The sequence below is a fragment of the Mustelus asterias genome, chromosome 12 (assembly GCF_964213995.1).
Source record: "Mustelus asterias chromosome 12, sMusAst1.hap1.1, whole genome shotgun sequence".
Lineage (NCBI taxonomy): Eukaryota > Metazoa > Chordata > Chondrichthyes > Carcharhiniformes > Triakidae > Mustelus > Mustelus asterias.
In genome coordinates, this window is record NC_135812.1 from 109,466,325 (window position 1) to 109,489,612 (window position 23,288).

The 23,288-nt window shown below is 47.6% G+C and overlaps 1 protein-coding gene across 3 annotated transcripts in view; it reads right to left on the reverse strand.

The window, feature by feature from the left end:
- abcc3 (ATP-binding cassette, sub-family C (CFTR/MRP), member 3) overlaps window positions 1-20,648 on the reverse strand; it is a 140,448-nt gene extending 119,800 nt beyond the window's left edge. The window contains exon 1 of one of the 3 annotated variants that reach the window (XM_078225862.1): window positions 20,515-20,646. In XM_078225862.1, coding sequence (XP_078081988.1) covers window positions 20,515-20,562 — 48 coding nt within the window. In that variant the 5' untranslated portion in view covers window positions 20,563-20,646. Of the gene's footprint in view, window positions 1-20,514 lie in introns of all 3 variants that reach the window. The other 2 variants (XM_078225863.1, XM_078225864.1) reach the window with 2 other exon arrangements.
- Window positions 20,649-23,288: the final 2,640 nt, after the last annotated feature.

Here is a 23,288-nt window from a genome sequence, read left to right on the forward strand (position 1 = left end):
TGCCATTTATTGTATAACTCCTCCCTACATTATTTCTTCCAAATGCATCACTTCGCATTTATCTGGATTAAACTCCATCTGCCACCTCTCCGCTGAATTTTCCAGCCTATCTATATCCTGCTGCATTGCCCGACAATGCTCTTCGCTCTCTGCAAGTCCAGCAATGGGGTGCTACTGCCAGGTTTCTGATTCCAGGTTGCAGAGTGAAGGGAATTTGACTCAGTCTAAGACCAAGTAGGTATTGATTCAAAACTCAAAAACATATCCCAGGAAGTGCACTCAAACATCCATAGGGACACTTAGGGGCAATGTTTAATAGAGTTAAGAACTTTTCAAGGGTAGTGGGGAGGGTGTTTTACTCCAACTATTGTCTAGTGAGCTCAATTGATAAAGTTCTTGCTCGAGTCAAAGATTTGGTCCAAGTTCCACTCTAGGAGGGTGGCACAGTGGCATTGCTGCCTCACAATGCCAAGGACCCAGTGCCAAGGGTTCAATTCCGGCCTTGAGTGACTGTCTGAGTGGAGTTTGCACATTTTCCCTGTATCTGTGCGAGTTAATCTGGGTGCTCCAGTTTCCTCCTATAGTCCAAAGATGTGCTGGTTAGGTAGATTGGCTATGCTAAATTGCCCCTTAACGTCCCACGATGTGTAGTTTAGGGGGATTAGTGGGATAAATGCGGGATTATGGGGATAAGATGCTCGGAGAGCCTGTGCAAAATCAAAGGGCTAAATGACCTCCTTCTGCACTGTAGGAATTCTATGAAACTCAAAGTTATAACTCCTGGTTCAGTCTGAGCGAGCGCCATCCTTTGAATGAGACATGAAACTGCCCACTGACGTGGATCAAAAAAGATCCTATGGTCTACTTCCTAAAACAAATAGGAGTGTTATCCGGTGTGCTGGCTGGTACATATCCTCTAATCAGAGAATCTTCTACTCGATGACTACTGGACATGCCAATATGACCATAGGTGTTTTATATCAATGCAAGTCTGATGAGGCTGGGTGCAGATACCCTACACCATTCCCAGAAATGCTGCTGTAACGAGTTCAATTACAGACTCAAAATCCTGAATACACAGCAGAGTTAAACTTGTCGAATCTGATAAAACAGTTTGGCATCAGCGGGGAGTGATGTTGCAACCAAACTGTAATCCACTTGTGGTTAGAAACAAGATCAAAGTGTACTCACTGATGACGCAGCATCATCCAGCAGCAACTCAGCACCATGTCAGTATCTTGGCTCACTTGCTGCCTTTCTAAACCTCCAGGACAGGCTAAGTCTGCAAACTGCACCACAAATCTTCAGCTTTATTTGAAGCATGTGCAGCTCTCAGTATTGTCCTCCCACCCACATCCTCCTTTACATCCCAGGCAAGTACATAATATGCCATCTTAACCACTTTATCTACCTGCCCTGCTACCTTGAGGGACCAGTGTACATGTACACCAAGTCCCTCCCTGATCCTCGGTGCTTCCCAGGGTCCCACCATTCATCGTGTATTCCCTTGCCTTGTGTCCTGCCCAAGTGCAACACCTCACACTTACCCAGATTAAATTCCATTTGCCATTGGCCAGCCCGTCTATATCCTCCTGTAATCTAAGGATATCCTCCTCATTATTTACCACCCCACCAATTTCCACATCACCCGTAAACTTACTGAGCAACCTCCTACATTCAAGTCTAAATCATTTACATAACCCAGAAACAGCAAGTTGTGTAAGAAAGCGGGCACTTTATGTTATACGAAAACCAAAACAAGGAAGTCAAGCTAAACATTTCCAGGTCTCTGCTTAGGCATCGGGTCTGTGACCTCCCATCAACTGAAACATTAACTCCGTACCTCCCTCCACAGGTGTTACTCAACCTGCTGTTTTTAATTTCATGTTTGACCAACGTGATCGACTTCTTTGATGAAATAACTGAATTGATGAGTGTAATGCAGTTGATGTATAAAAGCAATCAACAAAATACCTTGTGATAGACTCTCAGCAAATAAAACATGGGATTAAAGGGACGGTAGATAGGAAATTGGCGAAGAAAGCAGAGAGTTGTGGGGAGAGGCTCTTCAAATTGCAAGGACGTATGCAGTGGTGTTAGACCATAAGACATAGGAGCAGAATTAGGCCATTCGGCCCATCAAGGTCTTAAATACATTCACTCAATGACCTGGCCTCCACAGTCTTCTGTGGCAGTGAATTTTATAAGTTCACCGCCCTCTAGCTGAAGAAATTGCTCCTCGTCTCAGTTCTAAAGGGTTGTCCCTTTACTGAGGCTGTGCCCTCAGATCCAAGTCTCTCCTATTAATGGAAGCCATCTTCCACATGTCCAATCTTACAGGATACTGAAAGGCCTGGATAGTTTCAAGAGATCCCCCTCATCCTTCTAATCTCCATCGAGTACAGACCCAGAGTCCTCAAACACTCTTCGTACGTCAGGCTTTTCATTCTCGGGCTCGTCCTCATGAACCCCTCCTCTGCACTCTACCCAAAGGCCAGCACAGCCTTCCTTAGATACGGGGCCCAAGATTGCTCACAATACTCCAAATGTGATCTCACCAGAACCTTATATAGCCTCAGCAGTACATCCCTGCTTTTGTATTCTAGCTCTCTCAATGAACGCTAACATTGCATTTGCCTTCCACACAACCAACTGAACCTGCACATTAACCTTAAGAGAATCCTGAACTAGGACTCAAGTCTTTGTGCTTCCAATTTCGGAATTCTCTCCCCATTTAGAAAATAGTTTACGCCTCTATTCTTCTTGCCTCACTTTTACCACGTTCTATTCCATCTGCTGCTTCTTTGCCCATTCTCCTAACTTGTCCATGCCCTTCTGCAACCTCCCCACCAACTCAATTATACCTGTCCCTCCAGCTATCTTTGTATCATCTACAAACTTAGCCACAATGCCTTCAGTTCCTTCATCTAGATCATTGATGTATAGCGTGAAAAATTGTGGTCCCAACACCGACTCCTGCAAAACTCTGCTAGTCGCCGGCTGCCATCCTGAAAAGGACCCTTTTATCCCCACTCTTTGCCTTGTACCAGTCAGCCAATCTTCTATCCATGCTGGTACTTTGCTTCTAACACCATGGACTCCTATCCAGCAGCCTTCTGTACGGGACCTTGTCAAAGGCCTTCTGGAAATCCAAGTAGATAGCATCCACTGGTTCTACTTTCTCTCACCTGCTCATTAACTCCTCAAAGAATTCTAACAGATTTGTCAGCAATAACCTCTTCTTGATGAGGCCATGCTGACTTCGCCCTATTTTCCCCACACACTTCCGAGTATTTCACAATCTCATCCTTAATAATGGACTCTAAAATCTTACCAACGACAGAGGTCAGGCTAAGCAGCCTATAATTTCCAGTCTTTTACATCTCTAGGGGTCAACATTAACACAACTGCTTTACGGTGTATATCAATGACCTGGATGTTGGCATACAGGACATCATCTCAAAGTTTGAAGGTGACAAACTCACATGTAGTAAACCAGGAGGAAGATATTGACATCAGTTGGATAAAGACTAGTGAATTAGACAAACATATGGCAAACGCAACTTAAAGTGATACATTTTGTAAGAATAATAATGAGATGCAATTGACTGACAAGAGGATGCAGGAACAGAGTTGGAGGAGTGTGTGCATGTGTACACAAACCTGCAAAGGTGAAGTTAAAGGCCAATGAGCTAACAGATAAGATCTGTAGCTTTATTAATAGCAGCATGGAATACAAAAGCAGAAGCTTACGGCAATTCTTCTGTAATGATCTGCACTCAGGCTGTGTCAGGAACTCAAAGGGTATTTATTAACAAGCAAAAAGCATACAGAGGCCAGCAGCTCCCCCCCCCCCCCCCCCCCCCGCCCCCTTGATGTCGCCTGCCAAGGATAGGGCTCCACCCCCTGGGGTGATTACTCACTCAGAATTGGTTCCTCAAGCCAGGTAATGTCCCCAAAAGGGACAGAAGCCACGACTTTAGACATCACTGGCAAGGCTCCAGATAGAATCTCTGTGGGCAATTCTGGGCTCCACACTTCAAGATGGATGCCAGGGCTTGTGGGGGGGGAAGGGGTGTAGAGGAGATTTACTTGAATGGTTCCAGGTACGAGGGACTCAGTTAGGTGGAGAGACTGGAGCAGCTGGGATTGTTCTCCTTGGAGCAGAGAAGGTTAAGAGATGGAATAGTGTTGAAAAATCAGGAAGGGCTCGGAGACTAAAAGTGAAGTGGTTTTATAATGGTCCAAACATTGGGAATCAGAGGAAACACATTAAAGTGATCAGCAAAAGAACCAGAAGGGTGGAAAGAGTAGGGTTAATGGGATAGTCAACAAGAACATTCTAGAATTATTTAGTGTTGGGAGAGGTCTGGAGTGGCCCCACAACCTTATGACTCAAAGAGAGAGTGTTGGAGATGAAACCAAACACTGCTTAAAAACACATTCTTGTACAGGAACCAAATATTTCCCACAATTGGACATTTAAAACAAAACATTTGCAAATAGTCCTCTTCCTGTGTGGGTCATAATTTCTTTATCTATAGGCCCCAGGCTTGCTTCCTGACCAATTAAAAATCAACAATGGTTAGGATTCCAGGAATCCTATAAACATCTGTTGGCTTGTCTCCTGGAAACAGTAGTCACCTAGTAACCAGCCACATCTGCTTCAGCATATTGTTTATTCAGAGATTGTTTAGCAAAAGGAGCATAGTGAAAGTGGTTAGTGCTACAGCCTCTCAGCGCTAGGGACCCGGGTTCAATTCCAGCCTTGGGTGTCTGTGCAAAATCTGCTCAGACATTCTCCACGTGTCTGCATAGGTTTCCTCCGGGTGCTCCAGTTTCCTTCCACAGTCCAAAGATGTACAGGTAAGGTGGATTGGCCATGTTAAATTCCCCTGTAGTGTCCCAGGTTCACAGAATCCCACAGTGCAGAAGAGGCCCTTCAGCCCATTGAGTCAAAATTGATGCACAAAAGGCCCTGACCGGCCCACCTAATCCCACTCACTAGCACTCGGCCCATAGCCCTGAATGTTACGTCGTGCCACATACTCATCCAGGTACTTTTTAAAGGATGTGCGGCATCCCGCCTCCACCACCCTCCCAGGCAGCGCATTCCAGACCCTCACCACTCTGAGTAAAAAAGCTTTTTGCTTAAATCCCATAAACCTCCCACCCCTCACTTTTAACTTGTGTCCCCTCGTAACTGACCCTTCAACTAAGGGGAACAACTGCTCCTGATCCACTCTGTCCATGCCCCGAATAATCTTGAACACCTCGATCAGGTCGCCCCTCAGTCTTCTCTGCTCCAATGAAAACAACCCAAGCCAACCCAACCTCTCTTCATAGCTTAAATGTTTCATCCCAGGCAGCATCCTGGTAAATCTCCACTGCACCCGCCCCCCCCTTTCCTATAATGTGGTGGCCAGAACTGCACACAGTGCTCCAGCTGTGGCCTCACCAAAGTTCTATACAACTCCATCGTGACCTCTCTGCTTTTGTAATCTATTCCCCGATTGATAAAGGAGTGTGCTATATGCATTTTTCACCACCCTATTAACCTGCCTTTCCGCTTTCAGAGATCTATGGACAAACACGCCACGGTCCCTTTGTTCTTTGGAACTTCACAGTGTCAGACCTTTCACAGTATACTTCCCTGTCAAATTACTCCTTCCAATGTGTATCACCTCACACTTTTCAGGGTTAAATTCCATCTGCGACTTATCCGCCCATTTGACCATCTCGTCCATATCTTCCTGTAACCCAGGAGACTCAACCTCACTGTTACCCACCCGCCCAATCTTTGTGTCATCAGCAAACTGACTGATCCTACCCCACATAGTCATCTGTGTAACTTATATAAATGACGAACAATAGGGGGCCTAGCACGGATCCCTGTGGTACACCACTGGTCACTGGCCTCCAGTCACTGAAGCAGCCATCTGTCACCACCCTCTGTCTCCTACCGCTAAGCCAATTATGAATCCACTTCTTCAGATCACCCTGTATCCCATGTGCATTTGCCTTCTTAATAAGTCTCCAATGTAGGACTTTATCAAAGGTTTTGCTGAAATCCATGTAAACTACATCAACCACACTACCCTCATCCACACACCTGGTTACATGCTCAAAAAATTCAATCAAATTTGTTAGGCATGACCTCCCTCTGACAAAACCATGCTGACTATCCCTGTTCAAACCTTGCCTCTCCAAATGGAGATAGATTCTATCTTTCAGAATCTGCTTCAGTAGTTTCCCAACCACAGACGCGAGACTCACTGGTCTGTAGTTCCCTGGCTTGTCTCTACAACCTTTCTTAAATAACAGAACCACATTAGCTGTTCGCCAGTCCTCTGGCACCTCTCCAGCATCTTCACATCATGATCTCTCCAGTGGCCAGGAAGGAATTAAAAATTTGGGTCAGAGCCCCTGCAATTTCCTCCCTTGCCTCCCACAACAGCCTGGGACACAATTCATCCGGACCTGGAGATTTATCCACTTTTAAGCCCAATACCTTGTCACTCCCTATGATAATTTTCTCTAGAGCCTCAGTCTCTCCCCAAGTTCCATAACAACCTCCTCATTCTCATGGGTGAAGACATGTGAAATATTCATTTAACACTCTATCAATGTCCTCTGGTTCCACCCACAGATTTCCTCCTTGATCCCTACTCTTTCCCTGGTTATCCTCTTCCCATTGATATACTTATAGAATATGTTAGGATTTTCCCTACTTTTACCAGCCAGAGCTCTCCCATATCTCCTCTTTGCTCTCCTAATTGATTTCTTAAGCTCCATCCTGCATTTTCTGGATTCCACTGATGCCTCCACAGACTTACTCCCCTGATACTTGTTTAAAGCCTCTTTCCTTCTCATCGTATCCTGAATATCTTTGGTCATCCATGGTTCTCTGGGTTCGTTACATTTTCCTATTACCCCAGAGGGAACATTGGGTCTGTATCCTCCCCATTTCATATTTGAACACCACCGCCCCCCCCCCTCCCCCCACTGCTCTTCTGCAGATTTCCCCACAAGTAACTCGTTCCAGTCTACCTTGGCCAGATCCTGCCTAATTTTATTAAAATTTACTCTCCCCCAATCCAAAACCCTTTTCCACAAATCATCAATTTCTTTGTCCATAACAAATTTGAATTGAACCATGTTGTGGTCGCTATCACCAAAATGCTCCCCCCACCAACACATCAACCACCTGTCCGGCTTCATTCCCCAGAATTAGGTCCAGCACAGCTCCTTCCCTTGTTGGATCCTCACACTTTTCAGGGTTAAATTCCATCTGCCACTTATCCGTCCATTCGACCAGGTTGTGTAGGTAAATTGGATTCGGGGTTACGGGGGGGGGGGGATCAGCCAGGTGGGTGTACAGGCCTAGGTAAGATGCTGAGTCGGTGCAGACTCGATGGGCTGAATGGTCTCCTTCTGCACCGAAGGGATTCTATGAGGGTTAAAAGGTTTTAAAAAAATAATAGGACAGTCAGCCCAATGTGAATAATGGGGAAACAGACAATAATCTGGGACAAAATTAATTGTCCTTTAAAAAATACAGGCTTTAAAAGATTTGTTGATGGGCTGTGGGTGTCATTGGCAAAACCAGCATTTGTTCTCATCCCTAAATGCCCTTGAAGTGAGTGGCTCACTCACCCCTTTCAGAGGGCAGTTAAGAGTCAGCCACATTGCTGTGGCTCTGCAGTCACATGTAGGCCAGACCAGGTAACGACAGCAGATTTCTATCCCTAAAGGATACTAATGAACCAGATGGGCTTTTACAATAAGCAATGATAGCTTCATGGTCATTATTACCAGGATTAGCTTTAATTCCAGATTCTTTTTTTAAAAACAATTCAAATTCCACCAGCTGCCGTGGTGGGATTCGAACACACGTCACCAATTAGCCTGTGTCTCTGGATTGCACACCCAGTGATATTACCACCACTGTCGCTCCAGTAAAATATTAGACAACAGAAATAAATAAATTAAAGACAAACCATGTTTGATGAACTTGACCAAGACCACTGAAGTAATGCAGTGGGTTGAATGAGGGCAGTCCAGTTGATAGCAAAAGCTAAAGTAAATCAAACTTTCTAACAAAACTGAATCTTATGAGATTAAAGGGACCACAGTAGCATGGGTATAAAACAGCTCAAGGGACAGAAAGCACAGAATAGTGGCAAAAAGATGCTTTTCAGACTGGAAGATGGTATAAAGATTCCAAAGTGGAGTGTATTGAGATTCCTACTCTTTGGTATATATGAGTGATCTGAACATGGCTACACAATGCATCATTTTGAAGTTTGCAGACGACAAATCAAACCTACACCAGCGATGAGTAAGGCTTGATATTGCATTGTTAGGATGCCGTCTGTTCAACATGTGCAGTGCAGTGTACACAGAGTGATGGTTAACAGCTCGACAGTGCTGGTAGCACCACACCTCAGCAAGGATCTCAAGGCCTTCGAAAAGGTGAAGGTTTACAGGAATAATGCCAAGGATGATGCCAATTAGTCTGGAAAGATTGGAGAAGTATTGTTCACCTTAAGACCAGAGAAGGTTAGAAGTGTTAGATAGTGTGCCAAGTCATGATGGCTCAGATAGAGTAAATAAGGAGAAATTGTTTCCAGTGTTACACAGGTCAGTCACCAGAGGACACAAGATTAAAGACTGGCAAAAGATCTGTGGGCACCTAGAGTAGTGTGTACAATTTTGGTCCCCTTATTTAAGAAAGGATATATTAGCTTTGGAGGAGTACAGAGAAGGTTCACCAGGTTGATTCTGGACATGAGGGGGTTAGCTTATGAGGAGAGATTGAGAGACTGGGCCAGTACTCATTGGAGTTTAGAAGGTTGAGGGGAGATCTTAGAGACATATAAGATAATGAAGGGGCTAGACAGGGTAGAAGCAGCGAGGTTATTTCCACTTACAATGGAAACAAGAGCTGGGGCATAGCCTCAAAATACGGGGGAGTCAATTTAGAACAGAGTTGAGGAGGAACTTCTTCTCCCAGAGGGTAGTGAATCTTTGGAATTCTCTGCCCAATGAAGCAGTTGAGGCTACCTCGTTAAATGTGTTTAAGTCACAGATCGATTTTTAACCATCAAGAGAATTAAGGGTTATGGGGAGTGGGCGGGTAAGTGGAACTAAACCCACTATCAGATCAGCCATGATCTTATTGAATGGCAGGGCAGGCTTGAGGGGCTAGATGGCCTGCTCCTATTTCTTATGTTCTTATGTTCTGATAGCATGAAGAGTTGTGATCTGGAATGGGTGCTGTCTGAAAGGAAACAGGTACAACAGCCGCTTTCAAAATGGAACTAAATAAATATTTATGGTGAAAAATTAGGGAATGGAATGAATTAAGTTGCACGAAAGAGTCAGCACAATCACAACAAGTTGGATGGGTTCCTCATCATTGTACCACTAGGGTTTTTTGGTTGAGTGTCAATGGTTTCTAACCTGCTACCCACAGGACTACTGGTTGTTACCATTTATAGTCAGAAGTCTCACAACATCAGGTTAAAGTCCAACAGGTTTATTTGGTAGCACAAGCTTTCGGAGTGTCACTCCTTCAGGTGAATGAGTTGTGTTCACAAACAGGGCATATAAAGACACAAACGCAATTTACAGAATAATGATTGGAATGCGATTCTTTCCAGCTAATCACGTCTTAGAGGTACAGACAATGTGAGTGGAGAGAGTGTTAAGCACAGGTTAAAGAGAGGTGTATTGTCTCCAGATGGGACAGTTAGTGAGATTTTGCAAGCCCAGTCAACCAGATACGCTGCAGGAAAGGATGTCCCGAGGCATGGTACATTGGGGAGACCATGCAGACGCTATGACAATAGATGAACGAACACCGCTCGACAATCACCAGGCAAGAGTGTTCTCTTCCTGTTGGGGGACACTTCAGTGGTCATGGGCATTCGGCCTCTGATCTTTGGGTAAGTGTTCTCCAAGGTGGCCTTCACGACACACGACAGCAGAGTCGCTGAGCAGAGACTGATAGCCAGGTTCCGCACACGAGGACAGCCTCAACCAGGATCTTGGGTTCATGTCACACTATCTGTAACCCCCACGACTTGCCTGGGCTTGCAAAATCTCACTAACTGCCCTCGTTGGAGACAATACACATCTCTTTAACCTGTGCTTAATGCTCTCTCCACTCACATTGTCTGTACCTTTAAGACTTGATTACCTGTAAAGACTCACATTCCAACTATTATTTTGTAAATTGAGTTTGTGTCTTTATATGCCCCGTTTGTGAACTGAAATCCCACTCACCTGATGAAGGAGCAGCGCTCCGAAAGCTAGTGGCTTGTGCTACCAAATAAACCTGTTGGACATTAACCTGGTGTTGAGAGACTTCTTACTGGGGAAACACTTCAGCAGTCAGGGGCATTCAGCCTCTGATCTTCGGGTAAGCGTCCACCAAGGCAGCCTTCACGACACACAACAACACAGAATCGCTGAGCAGAAACTGATCGCCAAGTTCCACACACATGAGGACGGCCTCAACTGGGATCTTGGGTTCATGTCACACTATCTGTAACCCCCACAACTTGCTTGGGCTTGCAAAATCTCACTAACTGCCCTGGCTGGAGACAATACACATCTCTTTAACCTGTGCTTAACCCTCTCTCCACTCACATTGTCTCTACCTTTAAGACTTGATTACCTGTAAAGACTCGCATTTCAACCATTATCTTGCAAATTGAGTTTGTGTCTTTATATGCCCTGTTTGTGAACAGAACTCCCACTCACCTGAAGGAGTGACACTCCGAAAGCTTGTGCTACCAAATAAACCTGTTGGACTTTAACCTGGTGTTGAGACTTCTTGCTGTGCTTACCCCAGGCCAACGCCGGCATCTCCACATCATTACCACCATTTATGCATCAGAATTAACCAGAAGCCTTGTGGAAAGTACTACTGCCTTTTCAAAGGCCACTGAGGCCAGGGAGCACACAGGAAGGAGGGATCAGGAATGGGCAAGGGGGAAAACAAATTTTTGGCCTGCATCAGGTGTGCATGCAAGTTTCCCCCTCCCCAGGAAGGAGTCCCTGCTTCATGCACAGGAGAACATTTAGTGACACCTCCTAAAGATAGTTTAGCAAGTTTATTCTGCAGCCCCACATTCACTTTTCTTCAGGCAAAAATCAAACCAACTTCCTGTTTACTGGTCAAACAGCTTCTGAGAAGCAGCACAGGCATTTTGGGTGACAGACTCGACGCGAAAGACTCCACAGCGACCTGTCCTTTAGGTGGGATACTGGCCATGGCCAGTGCTTGTGGGCACCGTTTCTCAAAATGGTCTTCAAATGCACAGGGTAAAAAAAAAGCTCTTTAATAAAGATTTCTATAATAAACAAGATAATAATCAGTCAGATATATCAAAGCACAATCTTGCTTTTGGTTTTCAAACAGATCAGATCTGGACATCAAAGCAATGAAGACATGTTGCAATTAACCATCAGCTAGCTACAAGTCAAAATGTTTCAAACACTGAGCCCTAGATCAGCACAAACACATCACTGAAACCAAACACCCTGCAATCAGTCCTACTCAACTCTAAAGAGTACAACTGTAGATGATTAGATCCTTCACTAACACAGCTCACAGCAAAAAAAAAAAATTGCCCCTTAGAGTCCTGAGATGCGTAGGTTAGAGGGATTAGCGGGTAAATATGTGGGGGTAGGGCCTGGGTGGGATTGTGGTCGGTGCAGACTCGATGGGCTGAATGGCCTCCTTCTGCACTGTAGGGTTTCTATGGCCCAGGTGAACACGCTCACGATCAGATTATATGCACAACTGGCAGCATTAGCCAGATCAAATATTAACCCACTCAGTTACCATGGGAACTGGCTTTGTACCATTCCTTAAAACAGGGCTGTGTTGTTTCAAATGGACTTCCTGCAGAAACTCAGCACACATGGAGCAGTTGAACCAGGAGCACTCCTCGTCACAATGGATGTCTCGGCACTCCACACCAGCATCCCCCACGATGATAGCATTGCTGCAACGGCCTCAGTACTCAAAGCCGACAACTGCCAGTTTCCAGATGCAATTTTACAACTCATCCGCTTCATCCTGGACCACAATATCTTCACCTTCAACAACCAGTTCTTCATCCAGACACATGGAACAGCCATGGAGACCAAATTCGCACCTCAATATGCCAACATCTTCATGCACAGGTTCGAACAAGACTTCACCGCACAGGATGCTATACACTAGATACATCGATGACATTTTCTTCCTTTGGACTCATGGTGAACAATCACTGAAACAACTATATGATGACATCAACAAGTTCCGTCCCATCAGACTCACCATAGACTACTCTCCGGAATCGGTTGCATTCTTGGACACACGCGTCTCCATTAAGGACGGTCACCTCAGCACCTCACTGTACCGCAAGCCCACAGATAACCTCACGATGCTCCACTTCTCCAGCTTCCACCCTAAACACGTTAAAGAAGCCATCCCCTACGGACAAGCCCTCCGAATACACAGGATCTGCTCGGATGAGGAGGATCGCAACAGACACCTCCAGACGCTGAAAGATGCCCTCATAAGAACAGGATATGGCGCTCGACTCATCGATCAACAGTTCCGACTCACCACAGCGAAAAACTGCACCGACCTCCTCAGAAGACAAACACGGGACACGGTGGACAGAGTACCCTTCGTTGTCCAGTACTTCCCCGGAGCGGAGAAGCTACAACATCTCCTCCAGAGCCTTCAACATGTCATTGATGAAGACGAACATCTCGCCAAGGCCATCCCCACACCCCCACTTCTTGCCTTGAAACAACCGCACAACCTCAAACAGACTATTGTCCGCAGCAAACTACCCAGCCTTCAGGAGAACAGTGACCACAACACCACACAACCCTGCCACAGCAACCTCTGCAAGACGTGCCGGATCATCGACACTGATGCCATCATCTCACATGAGAACACCATCTACCAGGTACATGGTATCTACTCTTGCAACTCAGCCAACGTTGTCCACCTGATATGCTGCAGGAAAGGATGTCCCGAGGCATGGTACATTGGGGAGACCATGCAGACGCTACGACAACGGATGAATGAACACCGCTCGACAATCACCAGGCAAGAATGTTCTCTTCCTGTGGGGGAGCACTTCAGCGGTCACGGGCATTCAGCCTCTGATCTCCAGCTAAGCGTTCTCCAAGGCGGCCTTCACGACACACGACAGCGCAGAGTCGCTGAGCAGAAACTGATAGCCAAGTTCCGCACACATGAGGACGGCCTCAACCGGGATCTTGGGTTCATGTCACACTATCTGTAACCCCCACAACTTGCCTGGAGTTGCAAAATCTCACTAGCTGTCCTGTCTGGAGACAATACACATCTCTTTAACCTGTGCTTAATGCTCCCTCCACTCACATTGTCTGTACCTTTAAGACTTGATCAGCTGTAAAGAATCGTATTCCAATCATTATTCTGTAAATTGAGTTTGTGTCTCTGTATGCCCTGTTTGTGAGCAGAACTCCCACTCCACCTGACGAAGGAGCAGCGCTCCGAAAGCTAGTGGCGTTTGCTACCAAATAAACCTGTTGGACTTCTTACTGGGTTTCAAAGCTAGCATATATAATTCCGTTCCAGGACATGTATACACTGCACTCAACTTATCAAACCCAAACACACCCCCCCATAAAAATTCAGTCTCAGAATGAACATCCTTCTCGATATACCCTGAGAAGCACATTATTCTAGGATGTAGGAAATGCAGCAGCTAATTTGGCACAGCAAGATCCCATATTTTGCAATGGAAAAATGGCCAGGCTATTACTTTTAATGATTCTGATCGACTGGTCACAGCTGGGAGATCGCCCCTGTTCTTCTTTGAGATAGCAGTCACAGAGGTATGATATGCACCCGAAGGCAAAGGTAGGCATGATGTCTCATCAGACAATGACCTCTCAACGTTGCCCATACCCTCCGACAGGGCAGCACCAATCGACAGCCTCAAACCACAATGACAGTCACAGTTACACAAGAGACTGCGCCATTGGACACATTCTCTTCAGTCTTGACTCCCTCAATGCCAACAAAATGAAGGAGATTGTCATCAACTTCAGGAAGCGTAGAGGAGAACATGTCTCCGTCTACATCAACAGGGACGAAGTAGAAAGGGTTGAAAGCTTCAAGTTTTTAGGTGCCCAGATCACCAATAACCTGTCCTGGTCCCCCATGCCGACACTATAGTTAAGAAAGCCCATCAACGCCTCTACTTTCTCAGAAGACTAAAGAAATTTGACATGTCAGCTACAACGCTCACCAACATTTACAGTTGCACCATAGAAAGCATTCTTTTTGGTTGTATCACAGCTTGGTATGGGCTCCTGCTCTGCCCAAGACTCAAGGAACTACAAAAAGTCGTGAATGTAGCCCAATCCATCACGCAAACCAGCCTCCCATCCACTGACTCTGTCTACACTTCCCATTGTCTCAGCAAAGCAGCCAGCATAATTAAGGACCCCACGCACCCCAGACATTCTCTCTTCCACCTTCCGTCAAGAACAGCTTCTTTCCTGCTGCCAGACTTTTGAATGGACCTACCTCACACTAAGTTGATCTTTCTCTACACCCTAGCTACGACTGTAACACTATATTCTGCACTCTCTCCTTTCCTTCTCTATGAACGGTATGCTTTGACTGTATAGCACGCAAGAAATAACACTTTTCACTGTATGTTAATACATGTGACAATAATAAATCAAATCAAACTCTGTTCTGATCACACCAGAGAGGAGAGGGGAGTTGGAGTGAGCGAGCACACAGCGCACCATATAACTCAGCTAAGTCTCAGGAAGGTGATTCAATGTCACAAGAATGTTTGGTTAAGAAATGATTGAACAACACCTTTCTCTTGGACTGATAGCGTCTGGCTCCACTCCAGCTCAGGTTATGCAAGCCAAAATGCTTGTTTTACGAGATAAGGTGGAGAATTTGATTATCTCTCCTGAGATCCTAAAACATGGGCACACGGTGACACAGTGGTTAGCATAGCTGACTCAGTGCCAGGGACCCGGGTTCAATTCCCAGCTTGGGTCACTGTCTGTGCAGGTTTCCTCCGGGTGCTCTGGTTTCCTCCCACAGTCCGAAAGACGTGCTGGTTAGGGTGCATTGGCCATGCTAAATTCTCCCTCCATGTGTCTGAACAGGCACCAGAGTGTGGCGACTAGGGGATTTTCACAGTAACTTCATTGCAGTGTTAATGTAAGCCTACTTGTGACTAATAAATAAACTTCAAACAGATGTTTGAAGCTGCAGCTGGAATACTGCAGTATTGGTCCCCTGATTTGAGGAAGGATATATTGGCCTTGGAGGGAGTGCAGAGAAGGTTCACCAGGTTGATACCGGAGATGAGGGGTGTTGATTATGAGGAGACACTGAGCAGATTGGGTTTGCACTCATTGGAATTCAGAAGGCTGAGGGGGGATCTTATAGAGACCTATAAGATAATGAAGGGGCTGGATAGGGTAGAGGTGGAGAGATTCTTTCCACTTAGAAAGGAAGCTAGAACTAGAGGGCACAGCCTTAAAATAAAGGGGGGTCAGTTTAGGACAGAGTTGAGGAGGAACTTCTTCTCTCAGAGGGTGGTGAATCTCTGGAATTCTCTGCCCACTGAAGTGGTGGAGGCTACCTCGTTGAATATCTTTAAATCACGGATAGATGGATTCCTGATCAGTAAGGGAATTAGGGGTTATAGGGATCAGGTGGGTAAGTGGAACTGATCCACTTCAGATCAGCCATGATCTTATTGAATGGTGGGGCAGGCTTGAGGGCCTACTCCTGCTCCTATTTCTTATGTTCTTATGTTAAAGGCTCCAGCTGACTTTCAGAATAGTTCCTGTCCCTCACTCAGACAGCTTCTTTCACTCTGGAGGCAGTTACAGGAGGAACACATGGCCTGACTATTCAGATGGGAAACCTATTAAGAGTCATAATACTGGTCCCACTGCAAAATATTGCTTAATTAACCCTTATCCTGAGTAACCAGCAACAAATGATCCTTACCGTGAATAAACAGTCACTCTGTACAGTTACACAGTGAGTGATCCTTACCCTGCTGAATAAACAGTGACTCTGTACAGTTACAGTGAGTGATCCTTACCCTGCTGAATAAACAGTGACTCTGTACAGTTACACAGTGAGTGATCCTTACCCTGCTGAATAAACAGCGACTCTGTACAGTTACACAATGAGTGATCCTTACCCTGCTGAATAAACAGTGACTCTGTACAGTTACAGTGAGTGATCCTCACCCCGAATAAACAGCGACTCTGTACAGTTACACAGTGAGTGACCCTTACCCTGAATAAACAGTGACTCTGTACAGTTACACAGTGAGTGATCCTTACCCTGCTGAATAAACAGTGACTCTGTACAGTTACACAGTGAGTGATCCTTACCCTGCTGAATAAACAGTGACTCTGTACAGTTACACAGTGAGTGATCCTTACCCTGCTGAATAAACAGCGACTCTGTACAGTTACACAATGAGTGATCCTTACCCTGCTGAATAAACAGTGACTCTGTACAGTTACAGTGAGTGATCCTCACCCCGAATAAACAGCGACTCTGTACAGTTACACAGTGAGTGACCCTTACCCTGAATAAACAGTGACTCTGTACAGTTACACAGTGAGTGATCCTTACCCTGCTGAATAAACAGTGACTCTGTACAGTTACACAGTGAGTGATCCTTACCCTGCTGAATAAACAGCGACTCTGTACAGTTACACAATGAGTGATCCTTACCCTGCTGAATAAACAGTGACTCTGTACAGTTACAGTGAGTGATCCTCACCCCGAATAAACAGCGACTCTGTACAGTTACACAGTGAGTGACCCTTACCCTGAATAAACAGTGACTCTGTACAGTTACACAGTGAGTGATCCTTACCCTGCTGAATAAACAGTGACTCTGTACAGTTAGTGAGTGATCCTTACCCTGCTGAATAAACAGTGACTCTGTACAATTACAGTGAGTGATCCTCACCCCGAATAAACAGCGACTCTGTACAGTTACACAGTGAGTGACCCTTACCCTGCTGAATAAACAGTGACTCTGTACAGTTCCACAGTGAGTGATCCTTACCCTGCTGAATAAACAGTGACTCTATACAGTTCCACAGTGAGTGATCCTTACCCTGCTGAATAAACAGTGACTCTATACAGTTCCACAGTGAGTGATCCTTACCCTGCTGAATAAACAGTGACTCTGTACAGTTCCACAGTGAGTGACCCTGATCCTGCTGAATAATCCCCATTTGAAAGGCTGATATTTAATGCTGTATCACCCACTCCTATCTTGAAAATGTGCACAATGACGACGGCCATTGTGTTCGGTGTTTGGTAGTTAAAAGCTGCACCATCACCAGGGATTGGGAAAAATATTCTATAAACCAGGTGGTAATTCCCACCACAGTACAACCACATTTTATTGGGTCAAGTGTCCAGTGTAGCCCCGAGTCTTGGCACGGTCCCTGGTGCGAGAGAGAGAGAATGTCACATGGACACAGATCCTCCTCAGTCACACAGGCTTTATTTTACCAATCAATCCAAACTTCAATTCAACAGATTTGAAGTGAAACACAGTAAACCTAATACCGTGTGTACAGGTCAAATGTCAAGAGGAGAACGCAATCGAAACACTGCAATATAGAAACGTGAAGCAACAAGGGGAATCACTAGATACTCAGCAGCTCAGGCAGCGAATGGGCAGGCGCACCAACCTCCTGAGGAAATGCTTTCGATTGAAACATCTGAATACAGGACAACACTTGACAATCTTCAGCAGTACAAGAGTAGTCACAATATTATTGACACATCCACAGGCAATTCCACAACCCTGCCGTTTTGGCGCCTTGGGGGTGACAAGGGCCATATCAACAAGCTTTGTTTTGTTCAATGAACTGTGCGATCCAGAACATTCCGACAGTCACCAAGTATAGTACCAAGCCCCACAATTGAGAAAAAATTATGGAAGTTATTGGACCTTCAAATTGTGTTAAACATTTGCTTGTACCTAACAGAGAGAGAGATTTTGGCTCGTGTGTGCACGGGTTCAATCACAGAGCTAGTCAGCGTCCTGGATATTCCAGTGGATTCTAATGCGGGACACACAGATAAAGAGCCACAGACACAAATGCACTCCTGCGTCTGATATGAACAGATGGTCCTCGACCATCCACTTATAGTGGATCCCTCACTGTGTAAATGATAAAGAACAAGCAATGTCAGAGCAGAACAGGAGGCTGCAGACCCAGGGATATTTATTCTGTAAATTGAGTTTGTGTCTCTGTATGCCCTGTTTGTGAACAGAACTCCCACTCACCTAACGAAGGAGCAGCGCTCCGCAAGCTCGTGGCTTTTGCTACCAAATAAACCTGTTGGACTTTAACCTGGTGTTGTGAGACTTCTTACTGTGTTCACCCAGGGATAGACATGCAAGGTGGCATTGTAAAAATTGCAATTACAATGGATACAGGCACCGCAAAGGCCTCTGCATTGCAGTTACTACAAAATGTACACACAAATTCTCAAACAAATATGCTGCAGGTGGCAGCAGCACGAGTGAGAATATCTTCTGAGGGACAAGAGTCTCCTTGAGAAGACGTGTCATCTCACACCGCAGGATTCAACAGGTACAGCACAAGTTGCACAATATCAATTAATTCAATAACATTTACAGGCTGGGTCCATGAAAAGCAGCCAGAATATCAGAACACACCCAAACAACAGAGGATGCTGGAAAACTCAGCAGCATCTGTAAGGAGAGAAAGTGGAGTTAATGTCTTGTAGCTGAGAGACAGCAAAAAGATGTAGCAGACTCCAAATGTTAACTCCACTTTCTCTCTGAACAGATACTGCCAGGCCTGCTGGGTTTTTCCAATACACTCTGTCCTGGTCTCAGATTCCAATATCCACAGTATTTCACTGACATTACCCAAACCTGTGTTCTGTACAGGTGGCTGTATGTGAAAACACTCTGGATAATCTCCAAGCAAGTTAATATTTTACAACACCGACAGCTGCAAACCGTGATAGGTAACGGCCACCAACATTATACCCAGTGGAGGCAGCGAACACAGCCGCGACCCCCCCCAACTCCCCCTGCCTCGCCCCGACCCCCTCCCCCTGACCCCCGCCTCGCCCCGACCCCCATCCCCCGCCTCGCCCCGACCCCCATCCCCCCGCCCCCCCATCCCCCGCCACGCCCCGACACCCTCCCCCCGCCCCCCCATCCCCCGCCTCGCCCCGACACCCTCCCCCCGCCCCCTGCCCCCCCATCCCCCGCCTCGCCCCGACACCCTCCCCCCGCCCCCCATCCCCCGCCTCGCCTCGCCCCGACACCCTCCCCCCGCCCCCCCATCCCCCGCCTCGCCCCGACACCCTCCCCCCGCCCCCCCATCCCCCGCCTCGCCCCGACACCCTCCGCCTCACCGACCCCCGCCTTGCCTCGCCCCGATCCCCCCCGCCTCGCTGCATCCCCCCCGCCCCGCCGCAAACCCCCCCGCCCCGCCGCAAACCCCCCCGCCCCGCCGCAAACCCCCCAAACCCCCGCCTCGCCGCAACACCCCCCGCCTCGCCGCAACACCCCCCGCCTCGCCGCAACACCCCCCGCCTCGCCGCAACACCCCCCGCCTCGCCGCAACACCCCCCGCCCCCCCCGCCTCGCCGCAAACCCGCCGCAAATCCCCCCGCCTCGCCGCAACCCCCCCAACCCCCCCGCCTCGCCGCAACCCCCCCAACCCCCCCGCCGCAAACCCCCCCGCCCCGCCGCAAACCCCCCCGCCCCGCCGCAAACCACCCCGCCCCGCCGCAACCACCGCAACCCCCCACCCCGCCGCAACCCCCCCGCCCCGCCGCAACCCCCCCGCCTCCCCCCCGCCCCGCCGCAACCCCCCCGCCCCGCCGCAACCCCCCCAACCCCCCTGCCTCGCCGCAACCCCCCCAACCCCCCCGCCTCGCCGCAAGCCCCCCAACCCCCCCGCCTCGCCGCAAGCCCCCCACCTCGCCGCAACCCCCCAACCCCCCCACCTCGCCACAACCCCCCCACCTCGCCGCAAGCCCCCCAACCCCCCCACCTCGCCGCAAGCCCCCCACCTCCCCCGCCTCAACCCCCCCAACCCCCCCACCTCGCCGCAAACCCCCCACCTCGCCGCAAGCCCCCCAACCCCCCCACCTCGCCGCAACCCCCCCAACCCCCCCGCCTCACCGCAACCCCCCCAACCCGCCGCAACCCCCCCACCCACTCACCCCCACCCCAACTCACTCAAGCCCCCCCCACCCCACAGACTACAATAACTCCCCCTACCCCCCAACAACCCCCCCACTGCCACCTCCCCGCACAGCGACCTCCTCCCGAACCCCAACTCCCCTCAAACCTTCGCCCCACAATCCGGCCACCATCGCCTCCCCGGGTCCTTCCATCACACCTGGCCGCGGGGTGCCGCGGCTGTTCTTACCCAGAGGCGGGGTTGGGGCCCGGAGCCGCTGTCGCACAGCCACAACATGCTGCTGAACCCGGGTCCGGGGGAAGGGAGTCTCTCTGAGGGGGATCCGCGCTTAGCAGCCCCACACTCAGCACAGCGAGAGCGGCGAAACCAAGGCGCTGCCGCCCGCCCGAGCTCTTTTATAGGTTGCTGACCCCGCCCCCCCGACTACTGACCCCGCCTCCTGGCTGCTGACCCCGCCCTCTAGCTGCTGACTCCGCCCTCCAGGCTTTGGCTCCTCCCCGGCACTTCCCCTAGCCCCGCCCACGTCCTTGGTCCAATTGGAGTGCTGCCATAGTAACGGGGCCTGCCGGAGTTGTGTGCTGTCTGGAGCCTGACCTGGAGGAGGTGCTGATTTGTGGCTTCAGGAATCGGATTGGTACAAACTAAGTGGTTTAGGGCCATTTCTGATGCAGTCCCGTTGTGGAGTCACATGTAGGCCCGACTGGGTAAGGATGGCAGATTTCCTCCTGTGAAGAATATTTGTCAACCGGATGAGTTTTGATGACAATTGGGTAGTTTCATGATCATCATTCCATTTACCAGTTTAAATTTCAGATCACCTTTCCTACTGAAATGAACAGAAATGACAATTTAGCTGTGCTCTTATTGACTGCCAATTGCTATGTGAGAGCTATCTGTTTTTGTGTATGTGTCTGCAGGACTGGCATGACTGTTTGTCTTTATGTGTCATGAGGGTGAGTATTGTATATTTATGTGTACATTCTGACCCACCATGGCATGCCACCTTGACGTAGGAGAAAGGCCTGTGCACTCTGATGATCCCTTTAGCAATGTCATCAGGAGCTACTGGAAAGGAAAGGATGACAGTGACCCTCGTATCCACGGAGATGATATTCCCATCCAGGATAGAGTTTTGGATGCACTGCCAAAACTCCCCATTGTATAAAAAAAAGACTCATTGTAATCAATATGCCACCATCATCAGCATTATGGTCCAATCCTTGACTGCGATGAAGGTGTTAAGGAAGGTTCTATTCTGACCTTGATGAGGTCACTCACTGAGAAAAACCACTGCAAATGATATCCTCTTGCTGACAAAGTGTGCTCAGCATAGCCTCCATCCAACTCAATTTTCAAGTTTGCTGATGACACCACCGTAGTGGGTCGGATCTCAAACAATGACGAGACAGTGTACAGGAAAAAGAGAATCTGGTGAACTGGTGCGGCAACAATAATCTCTCCCTCAATGTCAACAAAATGAAGGAGATAGTCATCGACTTCAGAAAGCGTAGTGGAGAACATGCCCCTGTCTACATCAACGGGGACGAAGTAAAAATGGTCAAGGCTTCAAGTTTTTAGGTGTCCAGATCACCAACAACTTGTCCTGGTCCCCCCATGCCAACACCTAAGGAAATTTGGCATATCCACTACAACTCTCACCAACCTTTACAGATGCACCATAGAAAGCATTCTTTCTGGTTGTATCACAGTTTGGTATGGCTCCTGCTCTGCCCAAGACCGCAAGAACCTACAAAGGGTCATGAATGAAGCCCAGTCCATCACGCAAAGCAACCTCCCATCCATTGACTCTGTCTACACTTCCCACTGCCTCGGAAAAGCAGCCAGCATAATTAAGGACTCCTGACTAGAGCCACAATGGACTGGAGACCTGGGCTGAAAGATGGCAGATGGAATTTAACCTGGGCAAATGTGAGGTGATGCGATTTGGAAAGTCCACTGCAGAAGGAAAGTATACAGTAAATGGTAGAGCCCTTAGAAATATTAGCATACAGAGGGATCCAGGCGTGCAGATACACGGTTCCCTGAAGGTGGCAACTCAGGTGACAAGGTGGTCAAGAAGGCAAATGGCATGCTGGGGCAGGGCTTAGCGCAGTTCAAAAAAAATTTGACAGAATGCGCCCGGGCGCGAAACAAAAAGCAGAAAGAGCAGCTCTCTGACGTTCATCCTCTGGTCAGTGGGGGGTGGGGTGACAGAGATGCCTCTCTAATCTAATATTTTCTTGCCTCTACATGCTCCATATCCTTCTATTCCCTTCCTATTCATGTATCTATCCAGATGCCTCTTGAATGTTGTTCTATAACAACACCTAAAGTAAATCCACAAGCTGGTTTCCCCGGGTTCCTAACATCAAAATGACACATGAAATCCCATCTGTGATCTAATCACAGTTTTTACAATATACATTCCTATCATAATAGTTACATGACGTCCAATAAAATTGCCAAAATTGACCGTGTCACATCATCTCTTGGGAGGTGGCATTGGTCCCAGTCTTTCATGCCTATTCATAGGATTTTGATCCTTGATGAAAAGTTTAGGCAGGCCGTGCATATCAGAATGTCCATCCATAACAACACAAAGTGCTGTCGTTACTCCTTCACAGTTTTTAACTGATTAATGTGGTATCATTTCTTTTCCCTGCCTTTACTTTTGTTTTTCACGATGGTAACATCTTAGCTTATTGAGTGGTCATTAATTGGCCTATGGTCATCTGGGACTGTGGTAACTTTACCTTTACTTCAACTCTGACTGCCTTGACAAGCTAGTGGCTTTTGCTACCAAATAAACCGGTTGGACTTTAACCTGGTGTTGTGAGACTTCTTACTGTGTTTACTCCAGTCCAACGCCGGCATCTCCAAATCATGCCTTGACAAGTACCATAGCGTGTAATACCATTCTGATTGTTATAAAGACAGTTTCTCCAAGGAGAATGTGTCAGCGCCTCAATGATTCAAGGATAAAAGCAAAATATTACGGATGC